At 35.4% G+C, this 22,465-nt stretch overlaps 1 protein-coding gene across 1 annotated transcript in view; it reads right to left on the reverse strand.

Moving 5' to 3' along the window:
• LOC115445040 (neural-cadherin) overlaps positions 1–22,465 on the reverse strand; it is a 63,067-nt gene that overhangs the window by 10,209 nt on the left and 30,393 nt on the right. Inside the window, 5 exon segments of the mRNA XM_037441724.1 lie at positions 506–1,664; positions 1,667–4,301; positions 5,983–6,120; positions 10,387–10,551; positions 13,453–13,568. Of these exon segments, the coding sequence (XP_037297621.1) occupies positions 506–1,664; positions 1,667–4,301; positions 5,983–6,120; positions 10,387–10,551; positions 13,453–13,568 (4,213 nt within the window).

A 22,465-nucleotide genomic window follows, 5' to 3' on the forward strand; every position in this document is an offset into this window, starting at 1 on the left:
TAATTATTATATGTACTTACTTATTTATAAAAGCATATGAATCGCAATTATAAAATAAAATGAAAATTATAATTTTAAACAAATATAAGTTACAAAACGTTATAATTATAGTCATAATAATAATCGTAGTCATAATAGTCTTAGGTTTAAGAATATTATAATCTATTAATCATAGATAAATACGATATAAAAAGTAAAGCATAAAACTCAGTGCGCGCTAAAAATAAATCACAAAGTAAATTAATCACAGGCCATTATAGTTATTAAACTCTTAGGAGTTTAGTTGTTCAATGTGTTATTTTTTTCTATGTAATGAGATTAAACACGGATAAATTAAAGTGATTGGGAAGGATTTAATATTAAAAACCTGTACATTCGTTAAATAACCAAAATTATGTCAACTTAACAATATCTAGGATGTTCAAGGTTATTTTATTAAAGAGAGATAGAGGATGTAGAACTATGCAAAAAGAACTAAAGTATTTAAAAGGAAAATGGAACTCACGTGCATTCGTATTCATTCCACAGGTCGATACAAACAAAAGGCTCAGTGCAGTGTACGTTGATGCAGGGGCTGTTAGATGGGCAATTCCGGTCGAGATTCCGCGCCATTGTAGCTTGTCCCCACTGCGTTCCATTCATAGCGGGTGGCAGTGGTAAGTGTTTGCCCTCCAGTCTAATATCGTCCAGGCATCCTTTCTGGAAATCAGCATATACTTCGAATGTCCTCACACCGGTATATTCAGCTTTCCCGCCTGCGTAAACGCCCTCCTGTTTATCGACTAGCAACCACTGGTGTCCCTCGAAAGTGAAAGTTTCATTGTAGCGCCTTCCTTCGCCACCATCAATTTCAAGCGTAGCGGCGCTTCCATACCGACTAACGCGGGCAATATGCCATTGTCCGTCGTCAACAGCAACAGAATTCAGCCATACATCACGTTCCTCAGTCCGTAACGAGTTGAGATTGTAGCGGAAATGCAATCGTGCATCTTTCACTTCGAGTATGCCATATTCACGGTTATGTTGATCACTTACTCTGAATAGTTCGCCGTGAGGTTCGCGCGTTCTGAATCTTAATTGTATTTGTGTGCTGAACCTATCGGGTTCGAAGCTCAGAGCGAATTTAACGTAGCTTTGGGGTCGGAAACTGGTAGGCGTAGTCGGTAAATTACATGATGGTCCTGTCCAGCCCGGTTGGCATTGGCATCTAGCTTCTGAGAAACTGCCTACGCAAGTACCATGTTCCCAACATCTTGAAGTAGTATCTGCTTGGTTACAAATTTCTTCAGTTTGTGGACAGCCCGCTACGGAATTTCTAGAAAGCCCAGGATGTGCTAAATCGTATAGTTTACTATTGTGTATTAAATTTCTTATACAACCGTCAAATCCTTTGCCTATAGGCATGTACTGCCAATGATAATGAGTTGGGTCGAAATGCTCTATATATAGACCACCGATTTGTAATGGTGCATTGACATTCAAATATTCGTTAAATGGAGGTATTGTCCCTGATGCTTGACAAGTAGAATCGTCAAATTCAGGAGGAGTGCCATCTTCCATTTCTTGAATATCTGCTGATTTACAAAAGTCTACAATCATTCTGACATTTTCTGTATCCCAAAATATGTCTATGCGATGCCATTCTCCATCATCTAGGGATTTTTCGTTTTGACTCTTAATTCTAATGTACCCGAGCCAAAATCGATCAATAGTCTTGGATTTCCTCTCTCTAATTCGACAGAAATAAAATCGGATACCATTATTTCTTCTGATTCAGGGGGTACTATAGGGCCGTTGTATAGTAATACGCCCTCTGACTTCCTTGTTATGAATTCGAAACTTAAATGCGAACTATCGCACATTTCCAATGCAGGATACCATGCCCATCCTGTGCCTCTGAAGCTTCTGGAAGTTTGCTGACATCTAGGTCCTGTGTAGCCAGGTGGACACGAGCAAGTTAACCCGTACTTGCCTTCTATGCATCTACCGCCATTGTAGCAAGGAGAATTACGACATGTTTCAGCTTGAGTGAAATTTCGTGCACCGCATGTACATTCAGAAATGACATCCACCCGAACTCCAACAAGTGCAGTTTTATTAGCGTTCACCATGTATGGTAAATTACTAATATCTAGAACGTTAGTGCAAGATCCTTCACACATTTGGTTTTCATAAAGACATTCATCGATGCCTACCATAGTTATGTTGATTCCAACAGCTCGTTCGATTTCTTCCCTATGCATCAATACAATCCCGTTTAATCTTACAGGCTTATAATAATGGGCGCCGTGGGCAGAGAAACGAATGTCGGTTACTGGTGGGTGCTTTTTTCTAAGTTGTACACTGAATATATCGATGTTTTCGCGTTCCGTATTTAATAAATCAGCTAATTTATCCTTAAATATGTCCAATTTACTTCTAGAAACGCTAAGGGTTTTATAATTCCAAACTCTAATGAAGTCCTCATCTGATATACCAGATATTCTTATGGACCCTGAATTTATTATTGCCTCGTGGGATATCTCTTTGACGTAAACTGTAACATTAGCTGGGACATCCGTTTGAGTGTGTTTTCTATCATAGACTTTGAACTTTAAGTGATACCTACCTTCTCTAGTTTTATGTTTCATTTGTATCATACCGGTTTCTTCATTTAACGTGAAGTTCGGATGTTCTGTACTCTCCCAGAAGAACTTTTTATCTGGTAAGTCCCAGTCATCAAGGTCGTAAACATAGACACGTCCTATTTCAGTCTCAGGGACTTGACCTTGGTAACTGTAAACGAGAATTTCTTTAGATCCTGGTTGCATTTTGTTATCATTTACATCACCAATGATTACTGTAAGAGTACTCGTTCCGGTCATAGCTGGGTTACCATGATCTTTGATTATAATGGGAATAAGGTACTCCTTTTGTTGCTCTCTGTCAAATGACCGAAGAGAAGATACTATAGCCATGCCGTCACCGTTTGCGCCTTTCTGATCTTGTTCTACTTTGAAAGAAGCTCTAATGATATCATCTGCGCCAGGATCTAATCTAAACTGGAATGGTGGTCCGTTACTTTTAGATCTGTCGTCGTCATCTGTAGCCAAAATTTCGGCAACTTTTTTGGGCGTAATGTGTTCGGTAAGTACTGGTCTATAGTCCTTTAAGAATGTAGGTGCGTTATCGTTTATATCTTGAACAATAACAGTAAGAGTGGCTGTAGCTGTTCTTGGCGGAACTCCATCATCAATAGCCAAAATTTTAACTTGATGACGTGGAGTATCTTCGCGATCTAATGATCTTTGTATGCTGACCGTCCCTTCTTGATTTATCGAAAATTGTCGTTTTCTATCAGACGATCTGTCAATGGCATAAGACACCTTACTTTTGCCCCCCTGATCAGGATCCGTTGCTTTGAATGTTTCTAAACTTTTACCAACCTCCGCGTTTTCATATACCGAAACTTCTATATTTGCTCTTTCGAACTGTGGTTTATTGTCATTAATATCTCTAAGCTTAACTACTACCCATGAATAAGCTACATGATATTTATCGTTGTCATTATCTTCTCCTTTATCATTAACTTGTATCCTAAATCTGAAGCCATTACTTTGTAATTGGTCTTCATAATCTAAAGGCTGTACTATTTTTAATGACCCAGTACCGTCATTATTTCTTACCATAGTAAACTTATCAGCACCGTAACCACTATTTTCAATAACTTTATACTGAAACTTATTTGTTTCGTCTTCGTCATGTACAGTCACTGTCAGAATAGGCATTTCAGGCAAATTGGTTCCATCGGTTTCATCCACTTCCGTAAACCATTCATCTTTAGTAAACTGCGGTGGCATGTCGTTAATATCTTTAACTCTTATTGATGCTGTACCCGTGCCCTTTAACCCCCCTCCATCGGAGGCTACGATTTGTATTGAATAATCCGGTGTTCGCTCACGGTCTAAACAACAAACTGCAGTTTTGATAACACCAGTCTCAGGTTCAATTTCAAAAATAGGCGAACCTGTTTCTTCTTCAATTACATTTTTCTCTATAGAGTACCAAAGTTTTGCGTTATTACTTTCCGCGGGGTCGTCGTAGTCAATTGCGGTCATTGTCATAACAACCATACCAGCTGTGCCATTTTCTGTGACATTACCAAAGTACACGCCTTGAGGAAATATAGGAGCATTATCGTTAATGTCTTTAAGATTGACTTGAACATCTGCGTATCCTACAAGGCCTTCACCGCCCTCATCCTGAGCGAACACTGTAAATCTCCATTGAGGTCGTCCATTAGGTTGATCACGATCCAAAGACTGCAATAAAAGCGATACTTAAATAAATAACCGCACCTGAAATGTAAATATCTAAAAGTATTTACGTCCTCATAATAAAATGCTGGGTACATTTGAGTATATTTCTTGCCTTTAACACCATTCAATAAGATTTTTAAAACAATATGGAAAATAATAAACAGTAGATGTAAAATTTTACTATTAATATCGACATTAATTCATGTACGACGTGACAGAACTATTGATATATTTCTCATTTAGTATAATAAAATGTCATATGAAGTAATTAATATTCAACGTCGTTTCTGCTTTCCTCGTTACAGAAATATCTGCCTTTAGGTTATGACACAAATGGCATGCAATAAATGTGTGAATGCATTGTGAATGCAGAGCACTCGTTGCCTCCTGTCTATGGCTAACTGTGGACTCGAGTTCATGCGTAGTTCTCACTCACATCACATGGCTTATTCATGACTCAGTTTCCGTGTAAGGAATTTCACTAAGGTTATGATCAGTATTTTATTGATTATCAAACATTCTAAGCGGATGTTATTAGATCTAATAACATATTTTACGCGTAGCAAAATCTTTATGTGAACTAGTTTAATATCGAAACTATCATACTATTTGTCAATGTAAGTTAAATCTTGGGTATTCATGACATGGATATCTTTGCCAAAATCGGAATGAAAGGAAGCAAAAAAGTTAGGTCATTTACTAACGACCGTTTTCAATAAACTATTCCAATTCTAATCTTCGATCTGATCCCCAGTATAAACCAATAAAAATACGTCATTTTAAGCATGTCAAAAAAAAAATCTGACTGGTCGTTTTTGGCGAGGTATCAAAAAAAGAGATTGGCATCGATTATTGAAAACTAGCTCCTTAGCTATTAACTTTCACCGCTCTTTAATTCTTAGTAATCATGATTAGTAGTAATCAAATAGTCTTTACTAAGATAATAATATGGGAAAAGTAGGTAATGTCGTATAAAATATAAGTGTATTAAATTTTAGGTAAAATAAAAAATGGTCACAAAAATTCTAAAATATAGACTTAGAGCTAATTTTTGCTTGTTAAAATGCATACACGGTGTTTTCAAAGACTTTATTAATAATAAGTTATTGAAAAGTGAAATATTATTGTGAATAAATTATATATTAAAAATTGTCGTCATCTGTTGCTGCATTACGATTTTTACTATATTTGTACCTTTATACAAAATATCCGAGTATATATATCCGTGATGGAAACATTGAACTGTAATTCACTTCCCTTGTTTTTGAGTACGGAACATATTTCTCAACATTGAACATATTGCTACAGTAAAAACTTTCGCCGCAATCGACCCTTTTTTTAGACTCGTCCACCAGGGGCCTCTGCGTTCATTTTTTATAACTATATTGATTAATCTATTTTTATAAAATTGATTTATATGTAATTGAAGATATAAGATATCTGGGCTATTATTTTGTTCTTTTGGTAATATGATGAAAAATTTACGAAATCCTTTTAATATTTTATTCACTTAAATAAAACGGCATATTCAATATTCAACGTTTCAACATATCTCAACATATATTAATGATATTTGTTAAATTAATTATAAATTATATTAGATTTGAAGATCTAACTAATTCTCTTTATAAATTATTACATTGTCACGACTATCACAATGTATGTTTTATCTACCTAGGCTCACCTTAAGTACAAATATTTCCCCTGTGGTGCGGTTGATGTCGAACTTGCTATTTGCTGGATTGTCCGGATCAATTCCCTGTCCGGTTAAGAAATAGACGATGTTCTGCTGTCTATCCTTATCTCCATCAGTGGCGGTGACCTGTGTAGATACAACAATTTGAGTAACACCGTCTCATAAATGAACCGTTTCGTTCTAAAATTTCATCGAATCAATATCTGAATTCGAGAAACAAAGTTAAGAGCAAATAAAACCTTTCTAAACGTATACATATTTATTTATAAAGTTGTTTTGCGAAGCTTGGGTTTTATGATTGATATTCGTACAATAGTAAGAAAGTTTTTGTCGATGGTAATGTCCCCGGGCCACCGAAATGCGATTTGTCATGCGTACGGAACGAACGAATTTCCTATTCAAATAAAGCACGGAATAATGTTCAATAACTTTGTAATAGGACTGTGCAAAAATCACTTCATAATTGCATGCAATCGTGGAGAAAAATAGTAATATAATAATAAACATTGTGTATACTAAACTTTAGGCCGGAAAATTTCTTAAGTTTATGAACTACAACGGCGGATTGTTTGTATTGCCCGAGGCCTACTATATTAAGTATGCTTGCCGGAAGCAGCAAAAACTCTTTTATTTCAGCAACAAGAAAGATATATCTTTATCAGTAAAGAACAAAAGTGACGCTAAGTGTGGCAGTAAAACGCGGCTCACACCTACTAGAGTTTTGCGATAAAAAAGTTTTTACATCGCTAGGTGGCGACATAATATAATTTCTCTCATTTCAACATAATATATCAATGCAAATGGTTTGCTTAATGAAGAAATTCATCACTGTAAAATTGTGTAGCATGCCTATTCTTTAGTAAGTGGAATGTCCAATTACGAGAAGCCGGTCGGAACGGAGAGATGAAGAGGGTAGACGTTTGCGTAATTATTCGGATCATTTGCGAATCTCACTCCAATTATAAAAAAAGCTTGTCACTACAAGAGACTGGGACAAGGGCTCCACTCTCTTGCCAAAGGACGTTTAAGAATTCAGTGTTAGAATCAAATGAAGCTATTTCAGCGCTTGTACTATGATAGGAGGCTAACATATAACTCTATTTATGTTATGGGGATATTCATGCTAACTATACATGTTGTTTAGTTTATAATTAAAATCGTGCGTCGTTTAAAACATGACATAATATAATCGTATTAGGTACGTAAAGATTTTTCTTATGTAGAAAAAATAAATAAAAGTATGTTGTTTTCATTACTTGAAAACTTCCTTACAGTATGTCTTATAAATATATTTGAATATTTACTAAAATTATGCTTTTGAATAATTCGCTAAAAAAATATACGTATTACAAACCCAAGATTCGGAGCGGACTTTTGATCGTACACAAATTTGTAAATTTAACTTATAGAATAGGAAAATATAATTTTAAATATAATAGAAAACTTACTTGTAATTGCCAAAAGAAACTGGAAAGTTCGCTCAAAGGATTTCATACTGTGTCATGCAACAAGATAGGAAATTTTCATACTACAGAAATGAAGCTTAATACTCTACTAAAAGCTTTACTAAAATCAAACATTAATTACTCACCAAGAACCTGAGAGCTCGAGATGTTGTACCAACAAATTACAGTGTTAGTTTACACCAATTACAATTACAAATACTTGTTACAAAGTAATTAAATGTGTTAGTTTTTAATATATTTATTGTTTAACATATATAATATTTTTAATGCAGTGTCAGTGGCAACGTAACATTGAAAAACAATGAAATTAATTTCGCAAATGTACAAAAATATTTTAAGCAATGAGATTTTTTTTTATTTTACAATACCTTAAAAATAAATAATCAAGGTATTTTGAAGAATTTTAACACATTGTTTAAAGCTGAATGGTATGGTGATGAAATAAGAATAGATAAATAGCTTAAATACGTATACAATACGATTTCACACAATATTATATACTCTTTACTTCATAGTTTCCGAATATAAGTAGGATGGGACATAAGTATGTGTGAATAAATGAATCCTCCTAGACGAATTTTCGGCCACGGCGGCCAATCTCAACGGAGATCAGCCAGGTGCACAGAAGATATTATAGTGCACAAGTATATGCGTAATACACGGGTGCACTCTCTGTTCCTTCACTCTCATAGTTCGGTGAGACGGCAATCCAATATGACCGGAGTGGGATCAGGCGCAGGACTAAAGGCTTTACGTACTTTTCGAGGCACGGGGCTGCGACTGAGTAATGTTTTGAGATGGAAAAACCCAATCACAATTATTTTGACCCGACCCGGGATTCGAACCCAGAATCTCAGCGCAGTAGTCGTATTCGTACCGTGCACAATTACAACTACGCCACCAAGGCAGTCATGGTATGCGGTATGTGTATTATGAATTTAAAATTTAGTATATTGTAGTTAATTGGAAACAATATATCGTGTGTGTAAAATAAAACGTTCTATGCTCATCTCTTTAACGGGTATATTCTATGTCGTGGAGACGATGTATCGAGTTGTCCATTTGCGAAAAGTCTTTTGCTGTTAGTTGTTAGTATAAAATTAGAGGTGTTCGATAAAAAGTTAAGAATTTATAGAAACATGAAAATTTGTGAAAATAATATAGATGGATTTCGTAATTAGTTTCAAAGCATTTATACGAATCATATTAATAACAATTTCCCCCAGACAATCAAGGTTAGTCGGTTAAAAATAAAACAAAACAAAAAAACCTGTATAAGGGAACGGGGGAAGGGTCCTGTCTCTTCATACGCCTCTGTGACGTATACGTTGCGCGTGAACTTGGGCGGCAAGTCGTTCACGTCCAGAATACGCACCACCACTCGCGTAGAGTTCTCGTTGCGACCGTCGGACGCCACCAGCGTCAGCTCGTACTGCGACACGCATATTATAGCACCCAACATGCTTAACTCTCATGCAGTGTCATGACTTGGAGAGGCAAAACACGTGACGGGGATTATCTTGGAAGTATAAACTGCCCCTTGGAAATGTAAAATTAAGGCTTAATATTGAATGTCACCGAGATGCACGTGGTTGTGGGCTAATTGAAAGTATCTGCCCTTGTTAATCATATCTATAATAGGTAGTCCCATATTGGATCTTTGTCTTTACAGCATAATTAAATATTTATCCTATTTTCCTTAAATCGAATTTCGGGACCACCTTGTATCTACTTAGTATGCTCTGGTAACCCGCAAATCTAAGACGTTGCCGACCGATAACGTAATATCGTTGATTATCAAAATTTAATTTTGTCAAGTTAATGCGTCATTTAGTAAAACCAGATACAATTGCGGATTACAAACCTTCATTCCGGTCCGTAATGTTCAATTTTAATCCCGTAATCATCATAATATTTTATTCGAAATGCACGGTATGACAAGTCAGAATGATTGAGTAAACGATTTTCAATACCACAATTCAAGCGGTATAAATATTTTATTTTGACATCGGCATTCCTTTCTGTAAATTTTTGTTTATGAAAGTCAACAGTCAAAATGTTTCGACAAAAGCTGCCGCGAATTATTCGCAATGAAGAAGTTAATTTATGCCGTGCGAAGAACTTCGTGCGATAATTGAAAAGTGCAAATTCAAACCGCTCTCGACTCACGGCCAAAGTTCTCATCGTTACTGTAGCAAAAATGAGAAAACTCCGGATCGACCTAAAATTATATTTTAAATGTACTTCCATCATTGTGATGTTAAGTAAATAAACAATTAGGCCACGATATAATTTTTTAAAGATAAAGGTAACGACGGACAGCGTATTATGCGACTCACTGAATGTCGGGCGCAGTATTCAAATCTCTTGGGCGAGCGATGTTCCGTTGGCAATTTCAATATCATTCAGTAATTCCAGGTAATGAAAGGAATGGAATCGGTGGACATCTACTGCTTGCCGTCATAACTAGTGATTTTTGTTAAATGTAAAAGGAAATCGGGCTGGTAAAATATTTCAACCATATGAAAGGTTGATTTTTAATAAATAAGAAAATAAAATATGGTAAAGTTAAATATTGTATGTATATATGATATAAAGGGATATTGGTTATTTTATGAAAGAGCATCAACAAAAGAAAAAAAAATGTTGTCCGATAGCCTCCATCGCTGCAAAAAACCGCAGGTCGCTGCTACGAATAGATAGAACGCAAAAAAAAACAACAACAAAGACACTAGCAAACAACTGGCGCTACAACAAAATAAAATGGTGACTAAAACGGAAATCCCATGCCATGCAAATCAAAAACGAAAACGCAGAAACAAAATCGGGTAACAAGAACTAACGCTTAGTCAGATTCCTTTTTGAAACTTTCAACAGTTCATTCAATAAAGAATCAGACGGTCGCTATGGTTATCACAAAAATGACCTGGAGCACGCGTTTCGGGAGATTGCGGTCATCCTCTTCAGTGATTTGTGTACGGTAAGTGGGTCTCTCGAACACCGGAGGGTTATCGTTCACGTCCTTCACGTGTATCACCACTGTCGTGTAGTTCTCCTTCAGGTTGTCAGATGCAGCCAGCTTCAACTCGTACTGTTGCCGATATAAGCATTACATAACTCCGATCTTACTTTGCATCACTTATCATACATAATATATAATCAATACCATAACAGTAATACAAATACGTAACAATAAAAACCAAATATCAGAAGTCACCGAAATTTCCTTCCTTTGACTTTCAAAATTACGAATTAACAAAGTAATTTAAAAGTTTAATAGAAAGTGGTTCGAAGTAATTTAAGAGCGACTAATAACTAAAACGATTTTCATCTCAGTTATGATGCAAATTTAATGTTAAGTATACAGAATTGAAAAAATATTAGCGAGTACGGAATTAAACTACTGCACAAAGTATGGATGTGCCTTTATGAAATGGATATATTAATATATTGACATCATAAACACAGCATGTCCACACTTGGCTTCGAAAATATAGTGAGGGTGTTTGCGACCTCAGGGAGTTATTGGTGTCATCTGTCAGTGTCGCTCAGTAATTTCCCCACCCGGTTGGGAAATGTTTGTTCCAAAAGTCATCTCACGCATATTATACAAGTTTGGGAGTGTGTTCGGTATTCTTAACCACGATGTACTTCACAAGTAGTGAGTGCTAACAACAAATGCGGTTTGTGAACACCATTACGAGTTTAACTAAACCAGACACAGGTGAGCATGCACCGGGTTAGGTTGTTGGCTAAAAGCTTGTGAAATCCTAGCTTCCAATTTTCATAGACAGTAAGTAAGTACCCGAATACAGATTGTGTGGTTGTGTGCAGCCGGAGGATTTACTCGCCCCTATTTTCACATACAACAAATATACAATCCACAGCTCGAAACTTATAGGTGCTCAATAAATAAACAGGTTCTCGGTAGCGGAAGCGTAGAGAAACGTCACATAAGACGTTAGAAGGCAATAAGCCCGGCAAATTCAATTTTCCGCCGCGACTTTCTTACACTTTTATTTTACGAAGTAACATTGCTATTTACATCCGAACACTTAACAATAAACGTACTTTTGGAACATTAAGAGAAGATGCTGGAGCGTTTAAAAGCGCAGGAGTGCTGAATGTAAACTGGTTTACATTTATTAAAAGCTTCGTGGGAATCTGCAATTTGATAGCAGTACAGCCTTCGGTAACAAGTACGCCGGCTCGCTTAAATGGACATTAAAGATTAAAATATGTATCTCACGAAAAGTTTGACGGAACTTTCCCGAGGCCGTAACAAAGAGGGTCCTTGTGATAGCTGAACGATGCAAGCAGCGAGCCGCGCCGCGCTGCTCCGACGCTTAAATTGAAACTCGCCAAGGGGCAAAAAGTGTACAACATTCTTCTAAAGTATATCAATGGATTTTTAATTACAAAAATATATTTGAAGTGCTAATAGGTCTTTTTAGTATACATAGTATTGTAGATGGACTAGGAGTCCATCCCTGTAATAATAAAGGTTTGGTAATAAATTAGTATTAATTTAATAATATACACATGTACATTTTGATTTTTGGTCGATTGGTTCTATTTGTAGGTTCATAATTGAAGGATTAACATTGATACGCACGTGTCGTAGATATAAAATGAAACACGCCGGTGTGTTTACCTGATTGGTTTATCTTTAATTATGTCGGCTAACTGCGTGGCCCACCCTTGTTTAATTTAGGATTTAGTTGACGTGACATAATTGTTGATGAAGTACTTTGTCCCCACTTAGACGGTATATTAGGGGGCAGGGTCTCTTCTTGCTACTTAACGGAGACTTTGGCAGCTTAAATTTATTTATCACATTTTGAGTTTGTATTTTAGGTTGGTATATAAATGTATTCGTTTTTAAGATACGAAAATACTACAAAATAATTTTACCTAAGATAATTATAAATTTGACATATTTCAACAAGTTGTTTTCTAAAAAGCGGCATTTTTAAGTCAGTGTTTGTCTTATGAAACAAGGCCTTGTGTGACCAACATTATGAAAAGATTTGGTACGTTGCATTGTACCGATAAACAACCAAATTTTATACTTATACTTAAACTTTGTTTACACGAGTTTTAATAAGGAACTAAATATATTTAAGAAAAGAAAATTTGGATAAGGTCAGTGTCGAGACGGTTGACTTTACTTTTAGTTAGATACCTACGTGAAAATGCCATACAAATACAGCTCTTCTATTTGGATCGTTATTATGTCCTGTGGTTTGATCCGCGCGACCTTTCGATGTTAGGTCAAAGATAAATCATTTACAACTCCCGGCGCTGGCGGCATTAATGAATAGCGATTAGATTCCTCCCACTATTACAGTGGAAGCTGTTCTGTATTAATCCTTATTAGCTGATTAATAGATTGAGTATTGATCATCCAAAATTTCTATTGGAAATTATATGTATATGGCAAAGCACGTTCAATATTATATAGTAATATTTAATACAAACCATGCTACGGATATATTAATAAATATCATCAATGACACAATAACGAAACCAATTGAAGATAAATATGGTTTCTGATTGTATTGCATACATATATAAATATTATATTCTATATAGCCTAGCGTTATTTGTATTTCGAATTAATTAATGAAAGAAAAAAAATTAACTAAAAAGACCGTCAAAATATTCAATACTAAAAACCGTATACAACCTGCTCCTTTGTTTCTGTTATTAATGGTGCCACCACATTTACATTTAAGATTCGCAGCTCTTAAAAAACAAGCTGTAAAAACAGTTCACAGAACCGAATAAAATATTTTCTATAAATAGGAAATAAAATGAAAAGAAAATTTCATTATTTACGGAACGTTTCAGACGGCTGTAGCGGACATTATAACCGGGGTGATAACAAAAGTTACGGATTGCCGTCGCCTTAAACGAATAACGTAATAAAAATACATTAAACTCTATTCCTTGAAATGGATTTATAAAAAATTAAAAGAACTCAACTTACCCGTTTCCTAGTTTCATAGTCGAGTGCTCCCGCCACGTAGATGGCGCCAGTCATGTTTTTGACAGCGAAAGCGCCCCCTATGTTCCCGCTCGTGATCTCATATCGAATACGCGACGCTGCAACAAAAATATATGAATTTATACATTTCGCCTCGTACATCAAAAACATTCGTGAGAGGATACATCATGCATTCGGATAAGATTTTATTGAGACTGTATTCGTCGGATGGATTATCCACATTTCATACGCGGGTAAGGTATCAAACCTTCACGAATATAAAATTGATATTGCAAAACGAAACTTGCTCGTGCGGAAAATAAATTTAGATAAATAATGATCCTGTGTGCATAACCAGAACGTACGACGAGTTGATCCTCTCTCATCTTTGAGAAATGTACAACAAGCATTCCTAAGGAGACATTAGGAAAATGTACACAAAAATATTTTGGAACTTCATATCCATAAAAACAACAAAACACGAAGTTTATTTTTTACATTGTTTTCAGAGGTTTTTGTAACAGTTCTATAAATAAGTTACACGCTTTATTATTCTCTTTGTTTCTTAAAAATAATAATTCCATTCTCGTGAATAAAACAGTAACTACCTTAGTGAACACACATTAAGGAATTATTCAACAGGATGATGCTTGAGTTTCAAAAGGCATAAAATTAACGTAAAAACTTTATACCGAACTTCTTATTGATTGACAGGCAATTGCTTTTCAAAGTATCTACCCGTATGTGAGTTAAGTGTTTCTACTCTAAAGTTATCTCCCAGCCGTTACGAAGTTAGAACACCTAGTTTAACAGCAGTTTCGGGTGCCGTTATGGTAAGAGCGTTTAAAATATAGCCTAGTTTTAAACAGCCGGGATATAATTTTAAGTAATAAAAAGTTTTTATTGTCTACAGTGTTGAATAAAGAAATTAACATTTTTACTTCTGTTTCTTTTTATGTACAGTAAATACGAATTACGATTACTCGTTGTATGAGTACGCGTAACGTTTATTAAAGAATCACACAACCTTGAATATATTTTTAAAGGATTTTCAAGAGTATCTACGTGTGTGTGAATCAGGCGTCCTCTAGGTAAATTTGATCCCTGGAGTTTATTTATATAGGTATCACAAATCCTACATTCCGACTTTAACGGTAATCCATAGGAATGATGTATCGGTTGCAGGCCCACAAGACCTAGGTTTACAGTATAAAACGAGTACGAAGCTTGTCTACTCTGCCAATCTAGTAATGTATAATAAAATACTCAGTGCAATAAGATCCACCAATCAGAGAGGAGGTACCACTCAACGATCGTCAAATCATGTTAGCTTATTGGATGGGCTCAATATTGTAGGTCGAAGGGAGCGCAACCGTCAGTATACTGTCCCACAGTTCAATGGTGCGGTTAAGATAGAAAGTTCCCAACATTTGCGACCCACTTGTTACAGAACTTTCTCTTATGATCATAAAATCAATAAAACTGTACATTGCTACATCTCTATACGATAGAATGACCTCGCTGAACCTTTTTCGAGTGTTAAAAGTTATAAAAAGATCCTTTAAAAGCAATACCTTCGACGTTATTTAATATACCTAAACGCATGCATAAACGTGTGTAGATAGCCTCACATGGCTGGCTTTTTACAATATACGTTTATTTAAAAAGTATGTAACTCTGTAAAAAGTCAGACGGTGTAACGTTAGCGCGAAAGAATCGATAAACCAAGATATACTTAAGTTAAATTTTTAATAAAGCTAAAACTTCACGGTACGCTTCACAATGACAGCATGAAATATCATAGCTCTCTCTTTAGAACGTGTGGGTACTTCATAAAACAGAAAAGAATGGAGAAAAATGTTTGTACTTAGACTTGACACATTATGTTTCAATTGGAATGGAATTGTACTTTTAAAAGTACATTTACCCGACGAGTGTTTGTAAATACCAAAACATTTGACACCTGATTTGCTTTTGCGTTTAATGAAAACCGGGCACCATAACCAAATATTTTATATCGAATGGATTTATATAGTAGCTCTATTCGATCATGCAATTAAAAACTTATATTAAACTCGTTTATCGTACGTTTAACTGACCATCTCGTGTGACTTGTTTTTGTCCACGGCAACATTAAAACTCAACGCTTGTCTACTTTACTCTCAAATATGACCACTGCGACCCTTAGCGAAGGGCAGACATTTTGTTAATTAATTTCGTCTTGTTTCTGCACAGTTTTAGTGTGTTGTAAAAAGTGGTCGGTCAAACCGCACGTTTTGAGTTTATCTTACCTAAATAGTAATTCGATTTCCATTACTAGTAATGGTTACGGTCAGATAAGCGGTTCAGCAAGTTTCGGGAGACCCGCCACCGATCACGATCGGTATGAGATTGCGTTCGTCGGGGTTGGCCGTAATCTTAATAAGTATTTCGAAAGAGTAACTCTATACTCTATGCGGTATATATTCTCATAATGAGGCGTAACGCGGAGTAACGGCATTATTAAAATAATAAAAGAGATATGTGTCCACATTAGCCTGTAATAATTATCTAGTAGAGATTACTGGCAAGTTAGTTAATAATTAAATTACTGATTTGAGAGAAGTACAGTTAGCAATGCCCAGTAATGTATTAACATATTATATTTACTCAATATTGCAGTTAAGCTATGTAGGTGTATTTTAAGGATTTTAATATAGCAAAATAAAACATGTATTTACTTAATTTAATTTACGTCACAAAAGATTATCCAGAATCAAGAACTAATCAACTAAAATATATTATACCCAATGGCCATTAGCGCCTCGACTACACCTAAATATTCGTAATAGATAAACATTTAATACATTTAATGTCCCTGTACAATATTCCAAGTAATTTAAGCCTGTGTGACAAACGTTATAATGAAGTTAGTATAATGAAGTGTGATGGCATAACGCGTGCGCGATTAGGGGGTGCTCAGTAGCATAAGCCGCACTGTTTAACAGCCGGCTAATCGTTCGTACACAGCAGTTAACGCATGCCATATTCTTAAACTAATTGACCCATAAATAAGCACCATTTGTTTATATAGCGAGGGAATTTCATTTCGCGGAACATGACTGCCGTGCTTACATGTAGATTTATACAATAGTGAAATTCTGGCAATTGCGCCGCTTTTAAAATTCATTCTTTTTACAAAGCGAAATACTGTCCAGTCATGATGATTTTTTTGGCGCCTTACTAAAAATTAGTGTTGGATCAAAGTGTGATTTTCGGTTTCACCAAGTTTCGGCGTTAAATTGGTAGCTTTAGTTTAGTTTCGGTTTCAATAGTTTTTTGCCGAGACTGCAACCGAAACCGAAATAACATTTATACGCTTCATCGCGAGTGGTGTGGTGAAAAAAAAAATGGAATTTAATATTTACCAAGCTTTACTGTTTTCTTTGTTGTCTATTTTTCTATAGTATTTATGCCTGCTGTATATTCTCATCCCGTATCAAATAATATTAAAATTGCTAATTTTTAAAGAGATACTAAACTGATATAGGAGTTTTTCCAGTTAGGGTTAATCGCTCCGTTTAATAAAAAAAAATCAAATTGAAAAATACAATTTGCAAATAATACAACAAAGAATAACAGCTTTTACAATTACTACATCGTCCTAATACCTGCTGACTAATTTTCTTCATGCATCCGAAAATCATCTGAAGGACAAGAAATTAGGGTCGAAATATACATTTTTTGCCATCAGGATAGGGCCACGTGATATCTAGCTAATGTAGAAAGCAACATTTTACTGACAAGATAATTGTATTTCTTATCATTTAAAATTATATTTTGTTTTACATAAACATAAAAATGATTTTATTCTGATATAAAAATAATCTTCTGTAAACTGTGTCTCTAAAAATAGTGAAATATGCCCTTTATTAAATAACTACTTCTACAAACACATAAATCATGTGCAATTCGGAACTTAACAGATATTTTTAAAAAAGTGTTAAAACATTGTATCACAACGAATCTTAAACAGAAACCGAAATTCGATTTCGTTTTCGAAAAGTAGTTTCATTCTGACAGTAATAAAAAGTTAATGCTTTTACCTTTTGTCTCTTTCGTTCATAGTGGTTTTTCTTTTCATTTTACCTTTGTGAGTTACAAATTTGTAAAATGTGTGAAACAGCGAAATGAAAATATAAGTAAGTAATTAACTGAATCATATTTTTCGAATATTATTTTCTACGTAACCTTATTCTCACTGACGAATCCGCGCGCAGACGCTAGTTTATTATAATGGTTTTTATCGTCCAACAAATTTAAAGTATGGCATTCTTTCTCCTAGATTTACTTTCTTTCAACAAGGAACTCGTAAGTAAGCAAAAGTTGTTTTCCCTTCTTCGTTCCTTGTCGGGATCTTTTCTAAGTAAAATAGATCCTTGCAAAGTGTGCTTTAGCCAATTCAAACTTATTAATCCTGTTGAATATCCGACGATGTAAAGACAATGCTTTGATTTTTTAAGCCAACCGTGATGCTGTACTGTCAATGGAGAATGAATACATTTTAAGGCAAAAAAGGCGGGACTTAATACTTATTGTAATTTATTTGTGTCATATATATTTCACAGAACACACTAATAATATTGCTTGGTAACATATGAATAGGTGAAAAATAATGTATTGTCACCTTTCAACAAGTTTTTTTTTATTAATTTCATTTTAGACATAAATTCTATTTCAAAACAACTTATAAAATAGCGCCATTGTAATGATAAAGGCATTTGAATGGCGATCGTAAAATTAATGAACATTATCACAAAAGTTAAATCGTCTGTGTCATATCGTCACAGAGGAAATCACCGGTGATTTTTAATTGCCATTTGTCAGAGAGAATAAATGGCAGCAATAAATTTGACCGCAGGCACGTCAAAATATACGATTTTTCTTTCATTGAATGGCGTATTCAATAAAACGAGTGGCGGCGGTGGACCGCGGTAAATCACCATCCACTACCTTGTAGGTATGCCGAGTGGCAGTCCTCGACTTACCGACGCTTCACTACAAACGAGTATGAAATGCATTGAAAGACTCTACGGAATATTACTAGGTAATATTTAGTTTGTAGCGCATCTAAAAGTGTAGATATTTATGTGACGAATTCTTATGTTACAGAAACCAATGGGAGATTTATAGTAATATCAGCTCTGTACAAAATACTATTCAACTGCTAGGAACGAGCCTTGTCTATTTTTAAGAGGATTTAGGCCTAAGTCCACTACGCTGGTCTAGTGCGGGTTGGCAGACTTTACATACCTTCGAAATTGTCATGGGGACTTTCTAAAATATGCGAAATTTCCTCGTAGCAAGTTATAATTCATGTAACGAGAACGTAAACGAATAAAATATAACACAGATTACTAATAGATATGTAATGTAATTCAAAAACCTTTGCGATAGTGATAATGTATACCAATAATATAAAAATCTTCTAACAGATTTGTTGGATTATATTTGTTCTATTTAGATCTAGGGAGATATGCGATTAGACGGCTTAAAATTTTGGCACTCAAAAGCTTTCAGCGAACGGTGTGGACTAAGACTCGAGCCATTTTAATACGAGAGGTGCACTGCCTGTGCCATAAATACAGTAAAATCCAAATGGCACCAAACAAAACAGCAACATTTTAGTAGATAGGTAGTGAATGAACATTTGTTTTTAACGAATTTTTTTTTGAGTATATTTTGAACAACGAAATTGAAAGCTTCATGAGATGTATTCAATGCCATGAAATAATTATTTCTACCGTAAAAGCAAGATTTTTTAAATTACTCAAAAACAAGACGAAAACCTTGCCTGATAGTAAGCGCTATTCCTATAAAAAATAGCAGCAGAAATGCCAAAAATTTGAATTGTAAGGTAATGCATTCAACTAGCCTGGGCTCGTCATTTCGAGACATCAGATATAAAGATACAATACCCTACTGGGTATTGTATCTTTACCAGTTACAATGTCTTAAAAGTGCAATGGTACCCAGATGGACTTGCTTAATCCATACGTATATTACTTATCCATGTTTATATTCTGATATTCTCCATATGTATACTTTCGCTTAAGCATCGTAGTGGATACCCATTGTAAGTGTTTGTGATAATTAATTGAAAAATAAGTTATGTTATGTATTACTTTTATTACAGGGTGTGTTACGCTTTCACGACTGAACCACTAAACCGATTTCGAAAAATTGGATACGGAGATAGTTTGCGATCCTACGAAGGACATAGGCTGCTTCTTATCCTAGAAAATTATATAGCGGGACTTTTAACTGTGAAACTTTTTCAGGCGGGCTGACCCGCGATCTTAATTTAATAAATAATAAATACAGTTACACAGAAGATCTTATATCGGGAAATATATTATACGCGGGCGAAATCGCAAGTATAATGTTGTATTATAATAAATTCGACTCAATCCACAACATAAGATGAACTACTGTCATTGAGCAAATCCCACATAAAACACAAGCCTCGCGCGCAACGTTTAAGCTACGGTAATAAAATTTCCATTTGTGTAATTATATCAAACACACACGATGTTTACCGACATTAGCTTTCATTATTTAATGAATGTTTAATTTATTAGGGTATTAAGCTAAGCTCCGATTGATTTATAATTGATTTTATTTTTATCTGTTTGACTCTTATTATAGGACTTAATTTAACTGTATCTAGGATCTGTGCCCTATATGACGATAAGTTACTCAGCTGTCACGTCGAACGACGAAAATGTCTTTGGCAATCATGGACGTACTGGATTACCCTTTGTTATGTAAATAGCACATCCAATACGGTAATAGCTGTTTGTGTTATTAGGTGCTGTTATATTTTTTTACTATATTACTCAAGACTTAAGCTCATTTCGTAAGCACCTGGGTGCAGTGAGCTGTCATTACGACCCAAGATAAGCACGGTTATAAAAAAGTAAAACGTTAGGGTTTCTCAGAGGGATTTCGTGGACAAGATCAGTGCTGAGGGGGTCGTTTGGAGAGTGGAAATTACAGTAAGTCGGCCGGCGCGAGGTGAGCTTTAGTAGAAGTGGGCTCTCGGTCAAATGTCACCGGCAATGAGCAACGTGACCTTAGCGTCCCTCGGGCCTACTCATTTGTCCAAAGAATACGACGGAACATACTTCCGTTATCAAGTTTATCGCACACGGACTGGCCACTAACCCTTGACGACAGGCATTTATTACGACAAGAATAATGGGTTTTACCACCCATTTTAGTGTCAGTTTTTATTTATGATAAATGTGTTGCCAACCTAAACTTTCCTTATACGGAACATAAAAGTAAACGCGGACGGATAAAGAAAATAAGATGTAGACGGGTATATTTGTATAGTACGCGCCTTTGCACTTTATTTGTCCTAAGTGAATGACTTTGAAATACTTTTTTGCGTAAGTGTTTCAAACTGTACTTTTATTTTATTAAAGGATATTTGTAGGGTGCCTAAGAGACAAGTTGTAACTTAAATGTAAAGAGCTTTATCGTGCGGAAAATTAAAATAGCCTTAATTGCAGGTCGTTGGAAAAAATTACGGCCTCATTAAGTATTTATAATCTAGAAACCTTACAAACGACACTATTGTCGTCGCACGCAAGGGCTTCGCGGAACTGCGAGATTAAAAGATTTTTAATATATTTATACCGCATTAGTGCGCCCTTATCTTTGATTATAATTTTAATTGTTTTGGCGCAGGGCGTTAAAACAATACTTACATCAGTATATTTGTAATATCCATTTTACAATCTTACACTGTGTTTGATGTTAACAGTATGTAGACACTCAGAGACAGGTAGATTCATTGAAATTTACGTTTCCTTTTCAACTGAATGCTAAAGAGGGATATTGTTTGAAGATAAACGTTTATACTATCATTTATGACTACCCGGAACTCCGTATTACTGGGCTACGATAGTTAGCTCATGGCGTAAGATGTCAATTTTCATAATACCTAATTAGTAAATTAGTATAGTGTTCTTCAATTTGGACACTGGAATACAATTATGCCACTATAGTGCTGCTGGAGTACTGCTCTTACTTGGACGGTATCTATACAATACAACTACGAGTTACTTATCATATATTTATACAGGGTTGACTCCCTAAAAGTACTGCGATAATAAAAGAGCGTTGAATGGGAACCGAATGAGCGTTTAGATGCGACTTCATAAAGAGAACGTAATGCATCACTATTTTTCATAAACACGTTTATGTCGTCAAAAATGACTCTCTGCTGGGTTTTACAATAAAAAGTTTCAGCATTCGAGGCTGATGCTCGCATTTCATTACACGAGAAATGAATGCGGGAAACGAGACGTTTTTTGGGTTCCGTGGCAATATAGCAAAAACAGGGTGGACAAGTGACAACCGTCCCGAAGCGATGTACAAATGGAATCGCTTTCCGAGTTTGTGCTTTGTTCATTGTATATACTACACATGACCCGTTTATAATCGCTTTATTTATTCTATTATTATTGTATAAGAATAATATAATAAGAGGACTTAATGCCAGTGGTATTCGCTCCCACGCTATCCTCGATTGGTGTAGCGATTAAAGGAGGTAGTCATAACGGTTTCCATAAAACATTAAAGGCAAAATAAGAAAATATAGTTATGAACGTTCATTTTCAAAAAAATATCGACTTGATTTTTCAGTTCGTCAAATATATCAATTTTCGATTCTGCATGATTAAATTGTAGCCATTTTAGTGATGATTATATAGCGCGTCATACGGAACCATAAGAACACGAATGCACACACACCAAAGCAATTTTTAGCTAGTTTTTATCGTTAACGAGCCCCAGCGAAGCGAATACACGGCAACGAGTATTTAGCGCATGCCCGCGATATAGAAAGACGGATAGAGCCGGCCGTGGATCTGAGATCATCTATCACAATTTATCCGGGTCCAAACAGACAATAAAAGATTGTCTGGGGCTCATTACGCGTGTATCGGAGCGGCAACAGCCACTCGCC

Source organism: Manduca sexta, chromosome 23, assembly GCF_014839805.1.
Source record: "Manduca sexta isolate Smith_Timp_Sample1 chromosome 23, JHU_Msex_v1.0, whole genome shotgun sequence".
In the NCBI taxonomy this organism is placed as follows: Eukaryota; Metazoa; Arthropoda; class Insecta; order Lepidoptera; family Sphingidae; genus Manduca; species Manduca sexta.